Source organism: Artemia franciscana, chromosome 3, assembly GCF_032884065.1.
Source record: "Artemia franciscana chromosome 3, ASM3288406v1, whole genome shotgun sequence".
NCBI classification, from domain to species: domain Eukaryota; kingdom Metazoa; phylum Arthropoda; class Branchiopoda; order Anostraca; family Artemiidae; genus Artemia; species Artemia franciscana.
In genome coordinates this window covers 37,319,922-37,341,789 of record NC_088865.1, presented here as the reverse complement: position 1 = coordinate 37,341,789, position 21,868 = coordinate 37,319,922, and the positions used below count along the sequence as shown (strand labels likewise).

General features: G+C 37.6%; 1 protein-coding gene across 2 annotated transcripts in view; it reads right to left on the bottom strand.

The window, feature by feature from the left end:
* The window catches only part of LOC136025247 (Kv channel-interacting protein 1-like), a 333,579-nt gene that overhangs the window by 285,953 nt on the left and 25,758 nt on the right, over positions 1-21,868 (bottom strand). For both annotated transcript variants that reach the window (XM_065701082.1, XM_065701083.1), the window contains exon 3: positions 528-605. In XM_065701082.1, coding sequence (XP_065557154.1) covers positions 528-605 — 78 coding nt within the window. The remainder of the gene's footprint in view (positions 1-527; positions 606-21,868) is intronic.

Below are 21,868 nucleotides of genomic sequence, written 5' to 3'. Positions count from 1 at the left end.
CAAAAAGGCATTAAAGAGGAGCCTTTCCATTCTTGTAAGGCTATGGTAGCAGCAGTAGCTTCAACCTGTTAAAGGGGGAATCCAGAGCCATAGCAGCTGAACGTTTGGAACAGGTTTTTAAAGAAACTATTCATTGACGAATATTTCCTAATTAACCCTAATTTGAAAATAGTGTCAACTGGCGTTTCAGATTCTTTAAATTCAGACTCTTTATTCTCTACGTTTTCAGACGTTCGTTTCAATTTCATTTATTTCATTTCAAGCGTTTTCAGACTCTGTATTCTCTTGCTTGAACTAAGATTTTTATCCTAATATAAGTGCATTTTTTTAAGGAATGTAAAATCTTTCACATGACTTCCAATGAAATTTTATTTTAAAACGATAAGTAGACTCCTCAAGTTCAAGGCTCATGGTCTGCATTTTATAGTGACCTATTGACTAATATGACCAGACTGTCGTAGAAAAATAGTATATCAAGCTGGTGAATTGCAATTAAAAAATTCTCTCAAACTAAAAATGAGTCTTACCTAATTGCTCATATGGCTTTTTTGGCTTTCGTTTCTGTGTAGCGTCTTTTCGTTTATGTTGTTTAAGTTTCTTCCAAGCTAAAATGTAATAAAATAATTACTTCTAAGTGACATTTTTTCTTCATTTCCATTGTTATTACTTCTTATCCTGTAAAATCAATGAGAAATAACTATTGTGTAGGCCAGTCAAGTAATTAGCTTTGGGAGAATAAAATACTATATATTTTGGGTTTTGAAAGAAAGTTGGTTATAATGACGATTTTAAAATGAAATTCTATTTGCCAATTTTATTAGAGTTAAGCGAAGCCCGTGTATAAGTCCTTATTTTATTTTCAGTAAAAATAATTTTTCTGTAAAATAAGTTGGCGGATTCCGGTTTAAGCAACAAATCTGGACACTGATCTGGGGAATTGGAATGTTATTGCTTCTTAGAAATTATTTGAACGTGGAAATTTGTATCTTGGAAACAGGGCCGTATCCAGAATTTTTTCGGGGGGGGGGCAATGGTATTTTTTCCGGAGGGGTTACAAAAAAAATCAAAAACACATAAAATTTTTGTTTATGCTTATTTTGTTACGTTTTACGAGTAAAACTAACATTTCGGGGAGGGTTCAAACCCCCTATCTTCCCCCACTGAATACAGCTTTGTTTGGAAGGGACTTTTTTATTTTGAAGGAGAGTTATTACCTTAAGACTGAAATCACGCGTTTGAATCGCAACCATTCATATACAGTAAAGGCAAATCTAAAATCATACAAAAAGAAACAGCCATGAATTTTACTATAATATTCATTCATTACCAAGTTTTTAATATGCAAATAAAAACTTTAACTTGAACGATTATTTGGAATATAATTGAATTTGGAAAAGAGTTCTCAAGATTCATTAATGAAGCCCTTTTTCTTAGTAAAGCCCGACAGGTTTTTCCTCCATTACCATTTTCTAGAATGTCTTGTCAGAAATTGTTAATTGGCTGTCCTTGACAAGACTTTTAATGTATTTTCCCGTTTCTGTTTTATATATCAAAAGTAGCAAATGGTTAGGAATATTTTTCCAATTTTATAGTGGTAAAGGGGATAATTTTCCCCTTGAAAATCCATGTTGATCTGGTTGATCATGTTGATCTAGCCGACCTATCACAAGATGTTAGAAAATTCGGGCCTAAGATAAACTTTTTAGGCTTAAAGCATAATGGCATCGATTGGTCGGAGGCTGCACCACTGTTTAATCACCGCCTAATTTGCAAAAAGGAACATCAAACCCCCACCTTATATACAAGCTGCATCAATGTAAAATTGTAAGACCACAGGTATTGTTGCATAACCAGTCTGTAATAACCGTTCGCTTTGAATGGACGGTAAATATTTTTAGGGAAAAATGCGTCATGGCATAGCAGCATAAACTTTGAAACTGGAATCTATATAATAAAAAATATAATAAAATATATAATAATAATAATTATATTATTATAACTATATAGTAAATTATATTATTATAAAATATAATAAAATATATAAATATAGTAATAAAATATAAAATATAATAAAAAATATAGACATATTTTTGATAGCTGTAAGCTGTATGGCTCTCTTAATATCGAAGAGCTTGTAGTAGATAAAAGTTTGGCCTAAGTTAGCCTAATGAGTTTATTTTTTGCACAAATGGCAGAAATTGACACTCTGTAATGCCTTTAAATTGTTTATCACAGTAAGTTGACACTAAAAAATTTAATTTGAATTGAGGCAACTCCCTCCTGATATTTCCTAAAGTTCTGTGACATTTTACTTTAGTCCGGGCTTAAGATGGATGGATGGATGAGAGACAAATCTATTAACAAGTGAAGATTACCTAAATTTTTATGCATTCCTGAAAAAGGCTTTTGCTAGCTGTGCCTTTCACTCAGACTATCTGTCTTGGCTTTTTCTCCAATTTGCCATATATATATATATATATATATATATATATATATATATATATATATATATATATATATATATATATATATATATATCATGGTATTAAGATGTTTCAAGACATTCCAAGATGTTTTTAAGACATTTTTCTTAAAGATGTTTGTCAAGACGTTTTTCAAGACGTTCAAAGACATTTCAAGAGGTTTTGCAAGACGTTTTCCTTCAAGACTTTTTTCAAGACGTTTTCAAGGACGGTTTTTGTTAGCAAACCCCTTCGTCGTGCCCCCAAACACTTCACACCACCATGGCATTATGTGGCAGCCCCCCGTTGCATCAATTTGGAATCCGTCATCATCTTTACGGCAAAAATTATAAGTTCCTCCCCCCCAAAAAAATCTCAAATCCAAAGCTTAGTAAGCGTGCGTACGCACGCTCACTAAGCGCAAACGAACCGAACTCAAAATCAGTTAAAAAAAAATGTAACCTAAATAAAAAATCAGTTGTAGTGCCATCTATAACTTTGAGCTTTTTTGGGAGGGAGGGACCTTGTAGTCCAGGACTTTTAGGGTTTGACCCGGACAAAATTGCAATATAAACGAAAATGGTACCAAAATGATCAGAAAAAAATTCTGTACAACATACTAAAAGTCCCCATAAATCCGAGTGGGGCGAGTACCCGAAAAACAGGGGAAAAGGGGGAAATGCGGGGGAAAATGGGAAAAATGCCGAACATGCCCAGAAAATAGTTTAAAGTGAGTTTTCTGGGGTTTTCACATACGCTGATTACGAAATTGACATCTAAAATTCAGTATAGAAAAAGAGTACTACGGAAAACGGGGGAACAGGGGAAAGAGGGGAGAAAAGAGAAGAATACAGGGTAGGTGTAGAAAGCGGTTTCAAAGATATTTTCTGGGGTATTCCTATCTGGTGATTACGAAATTGAGAAATAAAATGATATAAAAAAATCAATTAACATAAAACGGGGAAATGGGGGGGGAGGGGAAAAGGGAAATATACAGGGTAGGGGTAGAAAGCATGTGGAAATGTGTTTTCTGGGGTTTTTCTATCTGCTGATCACGAAACTGACCCCTAAAATGAAGGAAAGAAAACGAGAACCATGAAAACCGAACAAAACTGGAGGAAACAACGGAAAAGGGGAAGGGAGGCCTGACTCCTGAGCCAGCTGCTAATGGCTAATAAGTAGGCCTATGGACAAAATAACTCGCTTAAGTATCAAACTTGTACGTTCTTGAATCACAGACATTTCTTACAACCATTTGAATTACTAAACATAAAGAAAACAACCGCTTGGCAGTTATATATAAAATGGCTATTATATGTAAAATTTGCACTTTCGAAGGCAGTATAGTTGACTTGAAAAACACAGCATTGATATCACTAGTCGAGCTCCTCGTCTTCGACAATCTCGTTGTCCCTGTTCAAACAGTTGATACCCTGACATTCTCCGCACGCGAACGTACACGCTAATCCATTTTTCTTGCAGCTGCATCGCGAGTTCTCGCAGCCTGTCTTACAGTTGCATCTCACGACACTCAAAAGAGTCTGAGGTGCGGGCAACAAATGGGTCATCACAGGTGAGTATTTATGGTCTCTGAGGACCCAACCCCAGTCAGCCGGGTCGAGGTCAGCTGGTTCCCCTTTCCAACGGGATACCTGGAGGCGCACTCGCTGGGAGTGGAATGAAGCTGCAGCTTCGGTTGGCGGAAGCCTTTCAGGCTTAACAAACGCCGTAGTATTAGACGAAGAAACTTTTTCCAAGAAAATTCGATGTCGCAGCTTAGTGAGATCTTCGTTTGGTCGTGCTTTATACAAGCTGAGGAGAAGATATTCACCCGCTTTCACAATTTCATCTTTGGACGATCATTCATCCAGAAACACTTTGCATTTTTTTCTGAACACTTCGCTCTTCTTCAAAAGAGGTAGCACAGCTTGCTTTCCAAGTCCGAAAACTCGTGAGGTCGTGTCACATCCCAAGAGTGCGTGCCCTACCAGAAGCAGCCTGGATACTTCTCCCATTTTTTTTTGCACTTCGTTGAAACTCTGTTTGCTTCGCTGAAACACTTCGTTGAAAGCAGAAAACTCTGAAACAATAGTTCTTGGCAACGACACTGACCTTCTGATTCTACTCTTGTATCACCTCCAGCCTAATGCAAAAACACTTTACTTCGAATCGTCAACGAACGCAAAAGAAGCGATAACACGGTTCTGGTGCCTCAACGAAGTGCAAAAAAAAATGGGAGAAGTATCCAGGCTGCTTCTGGTAGGGCACGCACTCTTGGGATGTGACACGACCTTACGAGTTTTCGGACTTGGAAAGCAAGCTGTGCTACCTCTTTTGAAGAAGAGCGAAGTGTTCAGAAAAAAATGCAAAGTGTTTCTGGATGAATCATCGTCCAAAGATGAAATTGTGAAAGCGGGTGAATATCTTCTCCTCGGCTTGTATAAAGCACGACCAAACGAAGATCTCACTAAGCTGCGACATCGAATTTTCTTGGAAAAAGTTTCTTCGTCTAATACTACGGCGTTTGTTAAGCCTGAAAGGCTTCCGCCAACCGAAGCTGCAGCTTCATTCCACTCCCAGCGAGTGCGCCTCAAGGTATCCCGTTGGAAAGGGGAACCAGCTGACCTCGACCCGGCTGACTGGGGTTGGGTCCTCAGAGACCATAAATACTCACCTGTGATGACCCATTTGTTGCCCGCACTTCAGACTCTTTTGAGTGTCGTGAGATGCAACTGTAAGACAGGCTGCGAGAACTCGCGATGCAGCTGCAAGAAAAATGGATTAGCGTGTACGTTCGCGTGCGGAGAATGTCAGGGTATCAACTGTTTGAACAGGGACAAGGAGATTGTCGAAGACGAGGAGCTCGACTAGTGATATCAATGCTGTGTTTTTCAAGTCAACTATACTGCCTTCGAAAGTGCAAATTTTACATATAATAGCCATTTTATATATAACTGCCAAGCGGTTGTTTTCTTTATGTTTAGTAATTCAAATGGTTGTAAGAAATGTCTGTGATTCAAGAAAGTACAAGTTTGATACTTAAGCGAGTTATTTTGTCCATAGGCCTACTTATTAGCCATTAGCAGCTGGCTCAGGAGTCAGGCCTCCCTTCCCCTTTTCCGTTGTTTCCTCCAGTTTTGTTCGGTTTTCATGGTTCTCGTTTTCTTTCCTTCATTTTAGGGGTCAGTTTCGTGATCAGCAGATAGTGCAAAAAAAAATGGGAGAAGTATCCAGGCTGCTTCTGGTAGGGCACGCACTCTTGGGATGTGACACGACCTCACGAGTTTTCGGACTTGGAAAGCAAGCTGTGCTACCTCTTTTGAAGAAGAGCGAAGTGTTCAGAAAAAAATGCAAAGTGTTTCTGGATGAATCATCGTCCAAAGATGAAATTGTGAAAGCGGATGAATATCTTCTCCTCAGCTTGTATAAAGCACGACCAAACGAAGATCTCACCAAGCTGCGACATCGAATTTTCTTGGAAAACGTTTCTTCGTCTAATACTACGGCGTTTGTTAAGCCTGAAAGGCTTCCGCCAACCGAAGCTGCAGCTTCATTCCACTCCCAGCGAGTGCGCCTCCAGGTATCCCGTTGGAAAGGGGAACCAGCTGACCTCGACCCGGCTGACTGGGGTTGGGTCCTCAGAGACCATAAATACTCACCTGTGATGACCCATTTGTTGCCCGCACTTCAGACTCTTTTGAGTGTCGTGAGATGCAACTGTAAGACAGGCTGCGAGAACTCGCGATGCAGCTGCAAGAAAAATGGATTAGCGTGTACGTTCGCGTGCGGAGAATGTCAGGGTATCAACTGTTTGAACAGGGACAAGGAGATTGTCGAAGACGAGGAGCTCGACTAGTGATATCAATGCTGTGTTTTTCAAGTCAACTATACTGCCTTCGAAAGTGCAAATTTTACATATAATAGCCATTTTATATATAACTGCCAAGCGGTTGTTTTCTTTATGTTTAGTAATTCAAATGGTTGTAAGAAATGTCTGTGATTCAAGAAAGTACAAGTTTGATACTTAAGCGAGTTATTTTGTCCATAGGCCTACTTATTAGCCATTAGCAGCTGGCTCAGGAGTCAGACCTCCCTTCCCCTTTTCCGTTGTTTTCTCCAGTTTTGTTCGGTAATCATGGTTCTCGTTTTCTTTCCTTCATTTTAGGGGTCAGTTTCGTGATCAGCAGATAGAAAAACCCCAGAAAACACATTTCCACATGCTTTCTACTCCTGCCCTGTATATTTCCCTTTTCCCCTCCCCCCCCCATTTCCCCGTTTTATGTTAATCGATTTTTTTATATCATTTTATTTCTCAATTTCGTAATCACCAGATAGGAATACCCCAGAAAATATCTTTCAAACCGCTTCCTACCCCTACCCTGTATTCTTCTCTTTTCTCCCCTCTTTCCCCTGTTCCCCCGTTTTCCGTAGTACTATTTTTCTATACTGAATTTTAGATGTCAATTTCTTAATCAGCGTATGTGAAAACCCCAGAAAACTCACTTTAAACTATTTTCTGGGCATGTTCGGCATTTTTCCCATTTTCCCCCGCATTTCCCCCTTTTCCCCTGTTTTTCGGGTACTCGCCCCACTCGGATTTATGGGGACTTTTAGTATGTTGTACAGAATTTTTTTCTGATCATTTTGGTACCATTTTCGTTTATATTGCAATTTTGTCCGGGTTCGACCCTTTTTTGAGCTAAAAGTCCTGGACTATTGGAGAAATTCTTAAAAGATCTTTTGAATAGGCTGTTTGATTTTGATAATACCACGTAAGGTTTTAATAATAGCCTACAATAGAGGATTCTCATTATATCAGACGAGATTTGTATAATATAGTGCAAGATGTTTGATAAAATCAGACAAGATTTGATAATACCATACAAGTGGAAAGGATTGTCAAAATATCTCACAAGACTTTGGAAATGCAAGACAAGATTTTTTAATATTTAAACATGATTTGGTAATATTCTGCAAGACTTTGATAATATTTGATAGTACCAGATACGATTTTACTAGCATCATTCTAGATTTTAATAAGAACTTGCAGTATTTAGGGAATACTAGAAAAAAAATGTCATGATATCTCGCAAGACTGTAATAATGCAAGCCAGGGTTTTTATATTGCAAGCAAAGACTGATGAAAGAATTTGGTAATATCATGCAAGGTCTTGATGATATTTGACAAGACGTTGATAACTCTTGATAATCGCACAGACAATTTCATAGCACTATGTTAAGTTTCGTTAATAGTTAAAATAATTTTAATATCATCATATTAGATTTGGGTAATAGCTATCATATATATATATATATATATATATATATATATATATATATATATATATATATATATATATATACATATATATATATATATATATATATATATATATATATATATATATATATATGTATATATATATACATATATATATATTTATATATATATATATATATATATATATATATATATATATATATATATATATATATATATATATATATATATATATATAATATCAATAAACAATCAAGAGAGATAACACTCTACAAAAAGAAAACTTCAAACGAGACGACGGCCAGTAGAATTAAAAGACTAAAACAACGCGGATATTTCGCCTGTATAAAACAAGGCGTCTTCGGCACAAGATAGAAAATTAAAAGAAAACTAATCTAAAAACAAATAAAAACCACCACCAATTATAATAAATACAATTGTCGCTACTTATCCACGTAGGGAAAAGCAGCTATTCGAGTTACTTCAATGAGAATCAAAGAGCAACTGAGGAAAAATTTATGAAAATTGAAACTTAGTTAATTATTCTGTTGCGAAATAATCCTCTTGTAATCTAACATTGAAGCAACTCTTTTTGGTCTAGTGGGTAATCTTGTTCCCTGGTGATTGTGTACAATTTTAATTCCCCCATCGACTATTGGTTCATTTTTCAAAAGAATATCATAAGTTGGGTCAATATTTAAATCCCCTGTGTCTCTGTTTATTGAAATATTAGCAAATATATGTTTTTTTAATTTCTATAGCCTCCCTCGCCCACTGAGAAAGACCTCTATCATTAGAAATAGCTGTAGCCTCATCAAATTGTATAAAATGTTCAGATTAAAAGAATGTATGTTCAGCTAGAGCCGAAACAAAAGTTTCGGGAGGCTCTCTTAGTTGTAGGGTTTTTTCTATTGAGTTGTGATGCTCAATAAATCTTGCAGTAAATTGTTGGTGAGTTCTACCAACATAAAACTTTCCACAGAAACAAGGAATTTTATATACCCCACTAACTAAATCTCCCGGGTTAAATCCTTCCCAGAATTAAGAAAACTACCTAATGGTCTCACTGATTGGAAACAAGTATCAATGTTATGTTTACCTAAAATTCTTTTAAGCATCTCCCCCAAAGTAGGTACATAAGGTAAAGAAATGAAACGTTTCGGTAAGTTTAATTCTGTGCACTGTGAAACCCCAATAACCCTATTGTTGTGTTTAATGTGTCTATTTTTATTATTTTATCAATGAATTTAATCGGGTAGCTATTACAAAATAAAACATCCCTCAAATATAACAATTCAGAATCTAAAAACTCCCGGGAACAAATTCTGAAAGCTCTATCCACCAGTGCAATCAAAACCCCTCGTTTCACTGAGATAGGGTGGCAAGAGTGAAACTTCAAATACCTATCACTGTGGATAGGCTTTCTATAAACTGAAAAAAGTAAATGGAACTCACTTTTAATTAATAAGATATCCAGAAAAGGTAGTTTATCACTTTCTTCAAACTCCACTGTAAATTTTACGTTTTTGTCGAAACTATTTAAATGTTTATGGAAAAGGTCTAAAGACTCTAAATCGTGTTTCCAAATGCAGACCACATCATCCATGAATCTGCCCCAGAAACAAGGAGAGAGCCTAAAACTGTGTATGGCGGAGGTTTCAATAGATTCCATGAAGAGATTTTCCAACAAAGGGGAGAGAGATGCCCCCATAGCCAAACCAAATACTTGTTTATAAAATTCACCTCTAAAACCAAAATAAAGATAATGTTCATTTGCAAGAATAACCAATTTCATAACGACTACAATCTCCAAACTCACCATGGTCACATCTTGTATCAAATCAAAGTGCTTTTGTAATCTCATCCTTAATAAATCCTCGCACTTTTTCACGTTACAATTTGAATACATGGACACTACATCAAAACTACAGAGAATTGAATTCTCCTCCAGTGTGAAATTTTTTAACTTATTAGTAAGATCAGTGGAATTTTGTATATATGATTTTTGTGTTCCTAAGAGTGGACGCAATGCCACCGACAACCACTTTCCTAATTTTGCCACTGGTGATGAAAAAGTCGATACAATGGGACGGAGGGGGACTCTCGTCTTATGAATTTTGGGTAGACCATAGATCTTTGGTGCGGAACAACCTCTTGGATAAAATTTGTTATAAAATTGTGGGGTAAAGTGCAAATTATTTTTCAGGGACTCCAATTCCTTTCTAATCGATTTTACATATTTATCCGTAGGATCGAAATCCAATTTCTTGTAAAAAGTGGTATCCGAAATGATTGTATTCAATTTACGATCATAACCATCGGTGTCCATAATTACAATAGTATTGCCTTTATCTGCCCTAGTGATAATAAGGGTCTTATCCTTTTTCAAATCAGAAAGTATTTTAATGTCATTTTTTGTTATATCATTATCAATTTTTTTTTCATGTTAAAAGTCTTAAGTTTCCTTACGATTTCAGCTCTACGTTCTTGAGGAGCTTCGACTTTATCAATAGAAGCCATAATTCCTGACTCTACCTTAGAAATTATTTTTGAATAAGAAATCGGGGTTGGAAAACAGAATCTAAAACCCTTCGACAAAACTGCCTCTTGTTGACTACTAAGAGTTTTAGACGACAAATTCTTAGTGGCAGGACCCGGACAAAAACGAGGATAAAAAGTATCCAAATTCTGGAACTTTTCAAACAAAAGGCTATTGAACTTGTCGATCAAACGAACATTTGACAAATGGAAATCATGGTGGAAAGATCTAACGGTCATTTCCTTAATCCTCAAAAAAATGTCAAATGGAAGGTTATTCCTCAAAAAATTTTCGACCAAATTTAAGTCTTTGGACAACTTAAAACGTCCTTGTTTTTGCTCGGAAGTCATGTGATTTAAAGCCATGAGGATTAATTTGTTTTTTAATTTTGATTCATTTTCATTACCAAAATGGGTATTGATTCTAAAAGATTTAGGAATCACTGACTCCTTAAAAAGCCATTTGGAAAATGGCCCCCTCCGTCCCATTGTATCAACTTTTTCATCACCAGTGGCAAAATTAGGAAAGTGGTTGTCGGTGGCATTGCGTCCAGTCTTAGGAACACCATAATCATATATACAAAATTCCACTGCTTACTAATAAGTTAAAAAATTTCACACTGGAGGAGAATTCAATTCTCTGTAGTTTTGATGTAGTGTCCATGTATTCAAATTGTAACGTGAAAAAGTGCGAGGATTTATTAAGGATGAAATTACAAAAGCACTTTGATTTGATACAAGATGTGACCATGGTGAGTTTGGAGATTGTAGTCGTTATGAAATTGGTTATTCTTGCAAATGAACATTCTCTTTATTTTGGTTTAGAGGTGAATTTTATAAACAAGTGTTTGGTTTGACTATGGGGGCATCTCTCTCCCCTTTGTTGGCAAATCTCTTCATGGAATCTATTGAAACCTCCGCCATACACAGTTTTAGGCTCTCTCCTTGTTTCTGGGGGAGATTCATGGATGATGTGGTCTGCATTTGGAAACACGGTTTAGAGTCTTTAGACCTTTTCCATAAACATTTAAATAGTTTCGACAAAAACGTAAAATTTACAGTGGAGTTTGAAGAAAGTGATAAACTACCTTTTCTGGATATCTTATTATTTAAAAGTGAGTTCCATTTACTTTTTTCAGTTTATAGAAAGCCTACCCACAGTGATAGGTATTTGAACTTCCACTCTTGCCACCATATCTCAGTGAAACGAGGGGTTGTGACTGCACTGGTGGATAGAGCTTTCAGAATTTGTTCCCGGGAGTTTTTAGATTCTGAATTGTTATATTTGAGGGATGTTTTATTTTGTAATAGCTACCCGATTAAATTCATTGATAAAATAATAAAAAATAGAAGCATTAAACACAACAATAGGGTTATTGGGGTTTCACAGTGCACAGAATTAAACTTACCGAGACGTTTCATTTCTTTACCTTGTGTACCTACTTTGGTGGAAATGCTTAAAAGAATTTTAGGTAAACATAACATTGATACTTGTTTCCAATCAGTGAGACCATTAGGTAGTTTTCTTAATTCTGGGAGGGATTTAACCCGGGAGATTTAGTTAGTGGGGTATATAAAATTCCTTGAATAATTAAAAGGAAAATTTATAGAGGCACTGGCGGTGTGGGCTCATGTTATATCCCGACCTCGAGAGTTTTTGGATTTTTCTTGTAATTTTCAGCTTGTTTCCGAAAGGTCTTCTTTTTTAATTTTGTTTTTCTGACTGTTTTTTTTATCTTAAAGCTTAAGGAATTAACGGTCTAACAAAAGAGCAAAGTAATAAAAAAAATTAAATTTCTTGCCGCAAGCCTTTGATAATGAAACAGCCCATTTGGTTGTGTTTGATTTAAACAATAATCAAATAAAAAAAATTATTTTTTAGTTGAACGTAAGAAGCAACGCTAAAACTTAAAACAAGAAGAATTTATTCCGTATCTGATGCGGGCTTCCCCCTCCTCAGCTTCTTAGCTTGATCCTGGAGTTTGACTTTTTGTCAAAATTCTTACAAGAAAAAACAACTGCAGAAACACAATAAGAAACTCTTTTAAGGCACTTAAAAAACTGTAGCATAACAAGGGAGGGACTGAGGAGGGGACAGCTCCCCTCAGAAACAACTCTTGTTTTTTCAAGTTTAATATTGCTCCTTACTTTCATTAGAAAAAGGTTTCTTATTTAAATTTCGAACAATTCTCAAATCATGCTGGAAAATCTCCCTCCCCACTCCGTGGAAAATTTCTCCCGCGGAAAACTTTACCCACAAAAAAATTCCTTCTGCGCAAATCCGCCACAAAAAAATTATCTTTGGACAATTCCTTCCCCGCTGAAACATTCTCAAAAAATTCTCATGGACCCCCCCCCACTTCCCTCAATGAAAAATTTCTCCGGACATCCTTGGAACAATATCTCCACATACAAAACTGAAAATTCACCGGAAAATTTCATCCCGACTAAAAATTCTTCTTGTGGAAAGCCCTCCCTCCTCTTGAAAAAAATCCTGTTCAACTCTATATAACGATTATTATATGTAAAAAATGGGAAATTACATAACTTACAGCCCTTTCCGCAGGGGCTTTGGGGGGAGGGTCATGTCATCCCCTGAGGTATAGCTATTGGATCTTTCAACTCTGCTAAACCAAAGGATGATCTCAAAATTTTGATCGGACATTTTGGGGGGAAAATAGGCAAGGGAAAAGGGGATAGCTGAATTTCAATCTTTCGGTCACTTAAAGAGGATGCTGTAACTTTTGAATTCCGTTTGGATGAGCCCCCTACCGACCTCCTAGGAGCATTGACTAGACACAATTATCCCTGGAGAAAAGGAAAAAAAAACTTGCATTTATGATATTTCTTCTGGCCAAAAACAATTGGAAAATTCCACATTTTTTAGATCAGAGCTTGAAACATCTAAAATGAGGCTTTCTGATATGCTGTATCTGACGGTGTGATTCCCATTAAAATCACCTGACATTTTGGGGTGGTTTCCTCCCTTTTTTCACAATCAGGCAAATTTCCCCAGGCTCATAGCATTTGGTGGGTAACATCAGACTAAGTAAATTTTCTTTTCTTTGAATGAGCATACAAAGCCTTCTTTTGACATATCAATTATTACCAAAATTCTTTCTTTTAGCTTCGATTACTATTGGTTGATTCATTCCTTACTTACACTTTGTTACCACAGACTGTTTGATATTTACCCCTCATATATTTTGAAAGCCAATTGGTTAACAATACGCCTTTTTTACCTGTAGGGTATATTTCTTTTTATTAGTAGGCTAAAGGCTTTCAGAAAAGAATTAGTCACACTTTAGCAAAAATAGCCGAGAAGGTAAAATTCTTTCTCGAATAGGATAATTTCGCTTCTTCTTCAGTTGTAACATGACTTATAACTTTATTTGCAAAAAGTTGTTTTAATTTTAAATGTTTTAATCATAAGGCTGTTTACAGTGCAAAGCGTTTGTCCTGTATCATGGGATTTGGAATGTCTAAATTTGAAGATTTAAGAGGAAAATGTCAGTCTTCATTCCAGTTCAGAACTTTGGCCCTGTTTTCATAATGCCTCTCAAGACGGAGGTAAACAATTCCCTGAGAACATTTAGTGAGTTGAGTGGAATTAAATCACAAGCATAGAACGAATAATATTACTTAACATATATGACCCGAAGAACTATTTATAGGGAAGAATGATAGACCCTTTTTGTTCCAGGAACGGAGTAATGATCTGATGAATAATATCATAAAAATTAGAAAAACACGTTTTTTTAGATTGAAAGTAATAAGGGACGTTAAAAATTGAATCAAACAGACCTTATCCTGAATTTTGAATCCTTTGTCCGAGGGGTGGGGGTTCAATTCCTGCTGTGATCGGTTAATTGGTTGGGAAAGGGGATGGGTGGAGGGACTTTATAAGCTCAGTCAGAGTCGATCCAGCTGTAAATGAGTATCTGGAGGAATATGGGGAAGGTAAACAGGAAGGGGGTTGCGAAAGCACAGGAAGGCTTGCTTCCAAACCCCATTACACTTCCTGGCTGATGGGCTTCGACATGGAAATCAGCACCGTTTGTTTGCAGTGGTTCCCAACCGGTGGTACGCGTACCCCAGGGGGTACGAGAAACCCTCGCAGGGGGTACGCGAAGGTCCCAAAATTAATTTAGTCTACATCTTTAAAACTTGTTTCTGACTCAGTTCCAACATTTCCCTCGAAATCAGATAACATAACCCATTGTACGTAATTTCATACTCATTTTCAAAACTTTCGCTTTCAGTAACCCGCTAATTTTCCTCCATAGCCGTAAGGTCTCGATTTAAACTCAGCGGGTTCAGTATCTTGTCATCTGTTGAAACACGAAGTTCGTGAATTGTGGTTGCAAACAAAGATGGATAGATTCCTGATCAGGAATAACAAGAAGCCGAATGATGGTACCCAAAACTCTGAACCTGCACCTAAGAAGAAGAAATATGACGAATCATCGGTCAAAGTGCGTCGATATTTGTCAGAACACCTAGGGCTCGGATTTAGTGCGACAAAGTCTGATCCAGTGAATGCACAGTGCGTTCTTTGTGGTCAAGTCTTGGCCAACAGTTCCATGAAACCTGCGCATATGAACCGGCATCTCAGTACTGTGCACCCTTCTCATGTCGGTAAGCCCATAGAGTTTTTCAAGCGTAAACAAGAAGCATTCGCTAGTAACTGTTTGGAAATTGCAAAAGTGGCATCAGTTTCTTCAAAGGCTCTCCGGGCTTCGTATGCTGTTTCATATTTAGTTGCGAAACAGAAAAAACCGCACACCATCGCCGAATGTCTGATATTACCAGCACTAGTGAAAGTCAGTGAAATAATGTTTGACACGAAAACTGCTACTGCCCTTCAGTCTATACCTGTGTCGAACAATACCATTTCAAGAAGGATAGAAGACATTGCAAGCGATATTGTCATGCAGGTTATTGAGCAAATAAAGTTGACAAAGATGTTTGCGTTACAGCTTGACGAAAGCACGGATGTGTCAGGTGAAGCCCAGGTGATCGTCTTTGTTCGATATCAAGATTGTTCTGACATAAGAGAAAATATTCTGTTTTGTCAAAACCTACAGTCAAGAACAACAGGAGAAGAACTATTCAAGGTGATTGACAAATTCTTCGCAGAAGGGGGCATCTTGTGGGACTGGTGTCTATCAGTTTGCAGTGATGGAGCTGCCGCCCTAACAGGGAAGAATAATGGGCTCATGGCCTGGATAAGGAAGAAAAATCCAAAGGTGAAGTGGTTGCACTGCATCATTCACAGGCAAGCTCTTGCATCGAAAAGGATGAACGCACATCTGCACGAGACCCTCAACGAGGCTGTAAAAGTGATCAACTTCATCAAAGCCCGACCACTGAACTCAAGAATGTTCAAGTTGCTGTGCCAAGAGATGGGTTCAGAACATCAACATTTACTTCTGCACACAGAAGTTCGCTGGTTGTCTCGTGGGAAGATTTTAAACAGACTTTTCGAGCTTTGACAAGAAGTTCATATGTTTCTTCTGGAGCAAAAATCTGCATTCATTTCACTTTTTGAAAACCAGGACTGGGTGTGCAGGCTGGCCTATCTTGCGGATATTTTCGACAAACTGAATGACTTGAATCTGTCAATGCAAGGTTTCCGGACGGACGAACTCTCCCTGAATTCGAAGATGTGTGCTTTCATCAAGAAATTGGAGTTCTGGCTTAAAAAGGTTCAAAGAAACAGCGTTAGTGTCTTCCCGACCCTTGACAAGTTTGCGGACGATAGTGAAATTGATAACCTCAACACAATCTGTGATTGTATTCGGGAGCATCTGACAAAGTTGCGAGATGAACTTGTGTCATATTTCCCATCGATTATGAACCAAGATAGAACGCAGGATTGGATCCAAAATCCATTTGTTGAAGATGTGACCTCAAGCTCCGGTCTTAGTGACAAGCTTACAGAGAATCTGATCGAACTTGCCAGTGATCGCGCCTTAGAACTGAAATTCCAAAATGTAACTGTTTCCCAGTTTTGGCTGGAGGTGAAAGGAGAATACAAGGAACCTAGTGAAATCGCCATGTCTGCTTTGCTACCATTCGGATCCACTTACCTTTGTGAAGTGTCATTTTCGGCAATGTCATTGATCAAAACCAAACACAGAAACAGACTGAGTGTACAAAATGACCTTATAATTGCCGTTAGTGACATCGAGCCAAGATTTGATAATATTTTAGCAAAAAAGCAGCCTCAAGTTACTCATTGATTTTGTACGTACATTTAAGCACCGTCATATTGGACAATAAATCTCGTGTTTTTGAAAATCTGATTTTAGTTAAGAAAAAAGTAAAACAGCGATTCTCAAGAAAGGGGTACGCAAACTTTTTGGGCCTTGACTAGGGGTACGCGGACCGAAAAAGGTTGGGAACCACTGGATTAGGGTATTTAGTTGAAACTATTAGGGAAAGTTCTGAGGTATGTAAATTTAAATAAAAGTGAAGTATCTGGTATCCAGATAGCCCAATGGGTGTCTGTGTAATATCCTATGAAAAAGTCAGGGACTTTCACGGTAGGTTTTTGTAGATGTTAAACGAAGTGAAAACACACTATTTGCATGCAATTTCGGCCAAAGAACGTATGTACTATACTCAGGAACGAGTTTAGTCAGGATACGAGTATAGGAACGATGGTCAGGAACGATAGTCAGGTCACGAGTATAGGAACGAGTATACTCAGGAAAGAGTCTTTAAATCAAACAAAATTAGACGCTATGTACATCCACATTTGTCAAACGAATGTAGCTGTCAATTTTCATGCATTTTGTTTTGTAATTTTGGCTACGATGTCTTTTTCTTCTTTTTTTTTTTATTGATGTTATGAGAAATAACTTTACAAACGTTGAAATTAAGATTGTTTCCACTAAAGTGTAAATTATTATATAAATGTTTTCAATCAAATTCAAAACTTATTTAGAAATAATGATAAAAATTATTTATGGTCATCCTAAAAGCCAAAGTAAATTACAAAAACAAATTCTTAGTAATTTTGAAAAAAGTTTTGAATCTTGGAATCACCATTGCTAGATACCACGCAGGGAAAATTTACAGCCCTCAAACTGGAAAAACATTACTGTGTCCCCTTTTCTTTTCTTTTTTTTTTCGCCACTAGCAGGCATTAAAAAAATAGTAAAGACCTGTTTAGGGACTCATATTTCACAGGATTGCTTCTATTCGTTTGAAATGTAACGTTACTCTTGAGATTAAATTGAATAACAAACAATTTGCTATTGGGGTTAATATTTTACAGTATAAAAAGGAGGTGAAGTTAAAGGATACGACAGTAGACTCTTAAAGCAGTGGTTCCCAACCTTTTTCGGTCCGCGTACCCCTAGTCAAGGCCCAAAAAGTTTGCGTACCCCTTTCTTGAGAATCGTTGTTTTACTTTTTTCTTAACTAAAATCAGATTTTCAAAAACACGAGATTTATTGTCCAATATGACGGTGCTTAAATGTACGTACAAAATCAATGAGAAACTTGAGGCTGCTTTTTTGCTAAAATATTATCAAATCTTGGCTCGATGTCACTAACGGCAATTATAAGGTCATTTTGTACACTCAGTCTGTTTCTGTGTTTGGTTTTGATCAATGACATTGCCGAAAATGACACTTCACAAAGGTAAGTGGATCCGAATGGTAAAAAAGCAGACATGGCGATTTCAGATAGTTCCTTGTATTCTCCTTTCACCTCCAGCCAAAACTGGGAAACAGTTACATTTTGGAATTTCAGTTCTAAGGCGCGATCACTGGCAAGTTCGATCAGATTCTCTGTAAGCTTGTCACTAAGACCGGAGCTTGAGGTCACGTCTTCAACAAATGGATTTTGGATCTAATCCTGCGTTCTATCTTGGTTCATAATCGATGGGAAATATGACACAAGTTCATCTCGCAACTTTGTCAGATGCTCCCGAATACAATCACAGATTGTGTTGAGGTTATCAATTTCACTATCGTCCGCAAACTTGTCAAGGGTCGGGAAGACACTAACGCTGTTTCTTTGAACCTTTTTAAGCCAGAACTCCAATTTCTTGATGAAAGCACACATCTTCGAGTTCAGGGAGAGTTCGTCCGTCCGGAAACATTGCATTAACAGATTCAAGTCATTCAGTTTGTCGAAAATATCCGCAAGATAGGCCAGCCTGCAGACCCAGTCCTGGTTTTCAAAAAGTGAACTGAATGCAGATTTTTGCTCCAGAAGAAACATATGAACTTCTTGTCGAAGCTCGAAAAGTCTGTTTAAAATCTTCCCACGAGACAACCAGCGAACTTCTGTGTGCAGAAGTAAATTTTGATGTTCTGAACCCATCTCTTGGCACAGCAACTTGAACATTCTTGAGTTCAGTGGTCGGGCTTTGATGAAGTTGATCACTTTTACAGCCTCGTTGAGGGTCTCGTGCAGATATGCGTTCATCCTTTTCGATGCAAGAGCTTGCCTGTGAATGATGCAGTGCAACCACTTCACCTTTGGATTTTTCTTCCTTATCCAGGCCATGAGCCCATTATTCTTCCCTGTTAGGGCGGCAGCTCCATCACTGCAAACTGATAGACACCAGTCCCACAAGATGCCCCCTTCTGCGAAGAATTTGTCAATCACCTTGAATAGTTCTTCTCCTGTTGTTCTTGACTGTAGGTTTTGACAAAACAGAATATTTTCTCTTATGTCAGAACAATCTTGATATCGAACAAAGACGATCACCTGGGATTCACCTGACACATCCGTGCTTTCGTCAAGCTGTAACGCAAACATCTTCGTCAACTTTATTTGCTCAATAACCTGCATGACAATATCGCTTGCAATGTCTTCTATCCTTCTTGAAATGGTATTGTTCGACACAGGTATAGACTGAAGGGCAGTAGCAGTTTTCGTGTCAAACATTATTTCACTGACTTTCACTAGTGCTGGTAATATCAGACATTCGGCGATGGTGTGCGGTTTTTTCTGTTTCGCAACTAAATATGAAACAGCATACGAAGCCCGGAGAGCCTTTGAAGAAACTGATGCCACTTTTGCAATTTCCAAAGAGTTACTAGCGAATGCTTCTTGTTTACGCTTGAAAAACTCTATGGGCTTACCGACATGAGAAGGGTGCACAGTACTGAGATGCCGGTTCATATGCGCAGGTTTCATGGAACTGTTGGCCAAGACTTGACCACAAAGAACGCACTGTGCATTCACTGGATCAGACTTTGTCGCACTAAATCCGAGCCCTAGGTATTCTGACAAATATCGACGCACTTTGACCGATGATTCGTCATATTTCTTCTTCTTAGGTGCAGGTTCAGAGTTTTGGGTACCATCATTCGGCTTCTTGTTATTCCTGATCAGGAATCTATCCATCTTTGTTTGCAACCACAATTCACGAACTTCGTGTTTCAACAGATGACAAAATACTGAACTCGCTGAGTTTAAATCGAGACCTTACGGCTATGGAGAAAAATTAGCATCGAGACCTTACGGCTATGGAGAAAAATTAGCGGGTTACTGAAAGCGAAAGTTTTGAAAATGAGTCTGAAATTACGTACAATGGGTTATGTTATCTGATTTTGAGGGAAATGTTGGAACTGAGTCAGAAACAAGTTTTAAAGATGTAGACTAAATTAATTTTGGGACCTTCGCGTACCCCCTGCGAGGGTTTCGCGTACCCCCTGGGGTACGCGTACCACCGGTTGGGAACCACTGCCCTAATCCATTTCATTGATATAGCATTTGTGCCATCTTGACAACATGGATGTACTTAAACTCTTTATATAGTATAGTAGTAGTACTAGTGCTCGTAGGAGCGGTGATAGTACTAGTATTAGTAGCTGTAGTAGTTGTAGTAAGAGTAGCAGTAGTGGTACTAGTAGCAGCAGTAGTAGTAGTAGCAGTATAGCAGCCATAGATAATCGAAGTTTCAGTTTTACGTAGTCACAGTCACTTGTAGCTGCACTCGCAGTTCCAAGCACTTGCAGTAGTAGTCACAAGTGGTTGCGGTCGCAAGCAGCCACAGTCACTTTTTCAAGTATTCACAGTCAATTTCGCAAATAGTTGCAGTCGGGATCGTAAGTTGCTGTAGAAGCAAGTAGCTGTTGCCGTCTAATCTGAATGCAATCGCAAGCACAGTTCCAAGCTGTCACGGTCACAGTCACAAGCAGTTGGAGTCGTAGTTGAAAGTATTCGCTGTCACAAGTAGTCAGAAAAGGAAGCAGATAGAGTCATAAATAGTCGTAGTAGTAGCATTAGCAATGGTTGTAGCAGCTCTAGAAAGGTTTAACTTAGTACCCTCCCGTATATGCCTTTTTGACAAACTGCATGCACATAGTGCGTTTTGGTTTTTTTCAACATACATTGCAACATCCCCTGAAAGTTTCAAGTTAATCCCCTTATCCATTCCAGATATGTTGCAGATGCGTCATCTGAACATCCATATATAATTAAATGTCCCCCTTAATATGCCTTGAAAGCTTCACCTTTATACTTTTATCTCTTTCAAATATATTGTAATTTTATGAAAACTTGGATGGACATAGTGTCTCTTGATTTAGTTCAATATATCCATCACCATCCTCTGAAAGCTCTGAAGTAACACCATAGATGTTACTGAGTTATCGGAAATATGCCCTTTAAACAATCTGGGTACCGCATAATTCCTTATGATTTAGTGTTATTCCCTTTCAACTTTCCCTAAAATTAAAGTCCCTAAGAAATTGTATCTGTGCCATTTTGGCCACCTGTATGCAATTAAACCTTTTTAGATATATTTCAATAGAACTAGCAGCAGTAGTAATAGTGGTAGCGCTGAAAGTTTTAGCTTAACACTCAAAGGCAATGCTGGGATATTATTGATATATCCCTTTGATAACCCGCATATACATCATGTGTTTTGATTTAGTACAGCATCCCCCTCAAAGTGCCCAGAATTCTTCAACTTAATGCTGTAAACCGTTCTTTAGATGTTGTTGATATACCTTTTTGACAAACTGCATGCACATGGTGGGCTTTAGTTTAGTTCAACATCGCCCATCACTCAATTACACTTCTATCTTAATATTCTCGTCCTTAGCAATAGTGAAAAAGGTAGTAGTGCTAGGAACATTGAGAGTAGAAGTAGTGATAGCAGTATTGGTATTAGTATTAGTAGCGAGAGAAGTATTTAAATAATTCCTTTTTGTTAGTTCAGCATCCCCTCAAGTGCCCTTATAGTTTCAACTTAATTCTTTTAGCTATTTCTGATATATTGGCGATACTTCCTTTTGATAACCTGCATGCAAATAGGGTATTTTAATTTTTTCTGACATTCGCCCCAAAAATCCCTGAATGTTTACCTTAGTACCACAGAAGTAATAGTAATAATAATAATTACTAATTGTAGTAGCATTACTAATTGTAGTAGTAGTAAAAGCATCGCAAAGTACATTTATATTAGTTCAACATCCCCTTCTACATGCTCTGATTGTTACAACTTAATATTCCAAGCTGCTCCTCACATTTTCTGATTGACAGCCTAAACGCACATAGCATGTTTCGATTTGATCCAAGAGCCCTCTAACACTTCCTGAAAATTTCTCCTTAA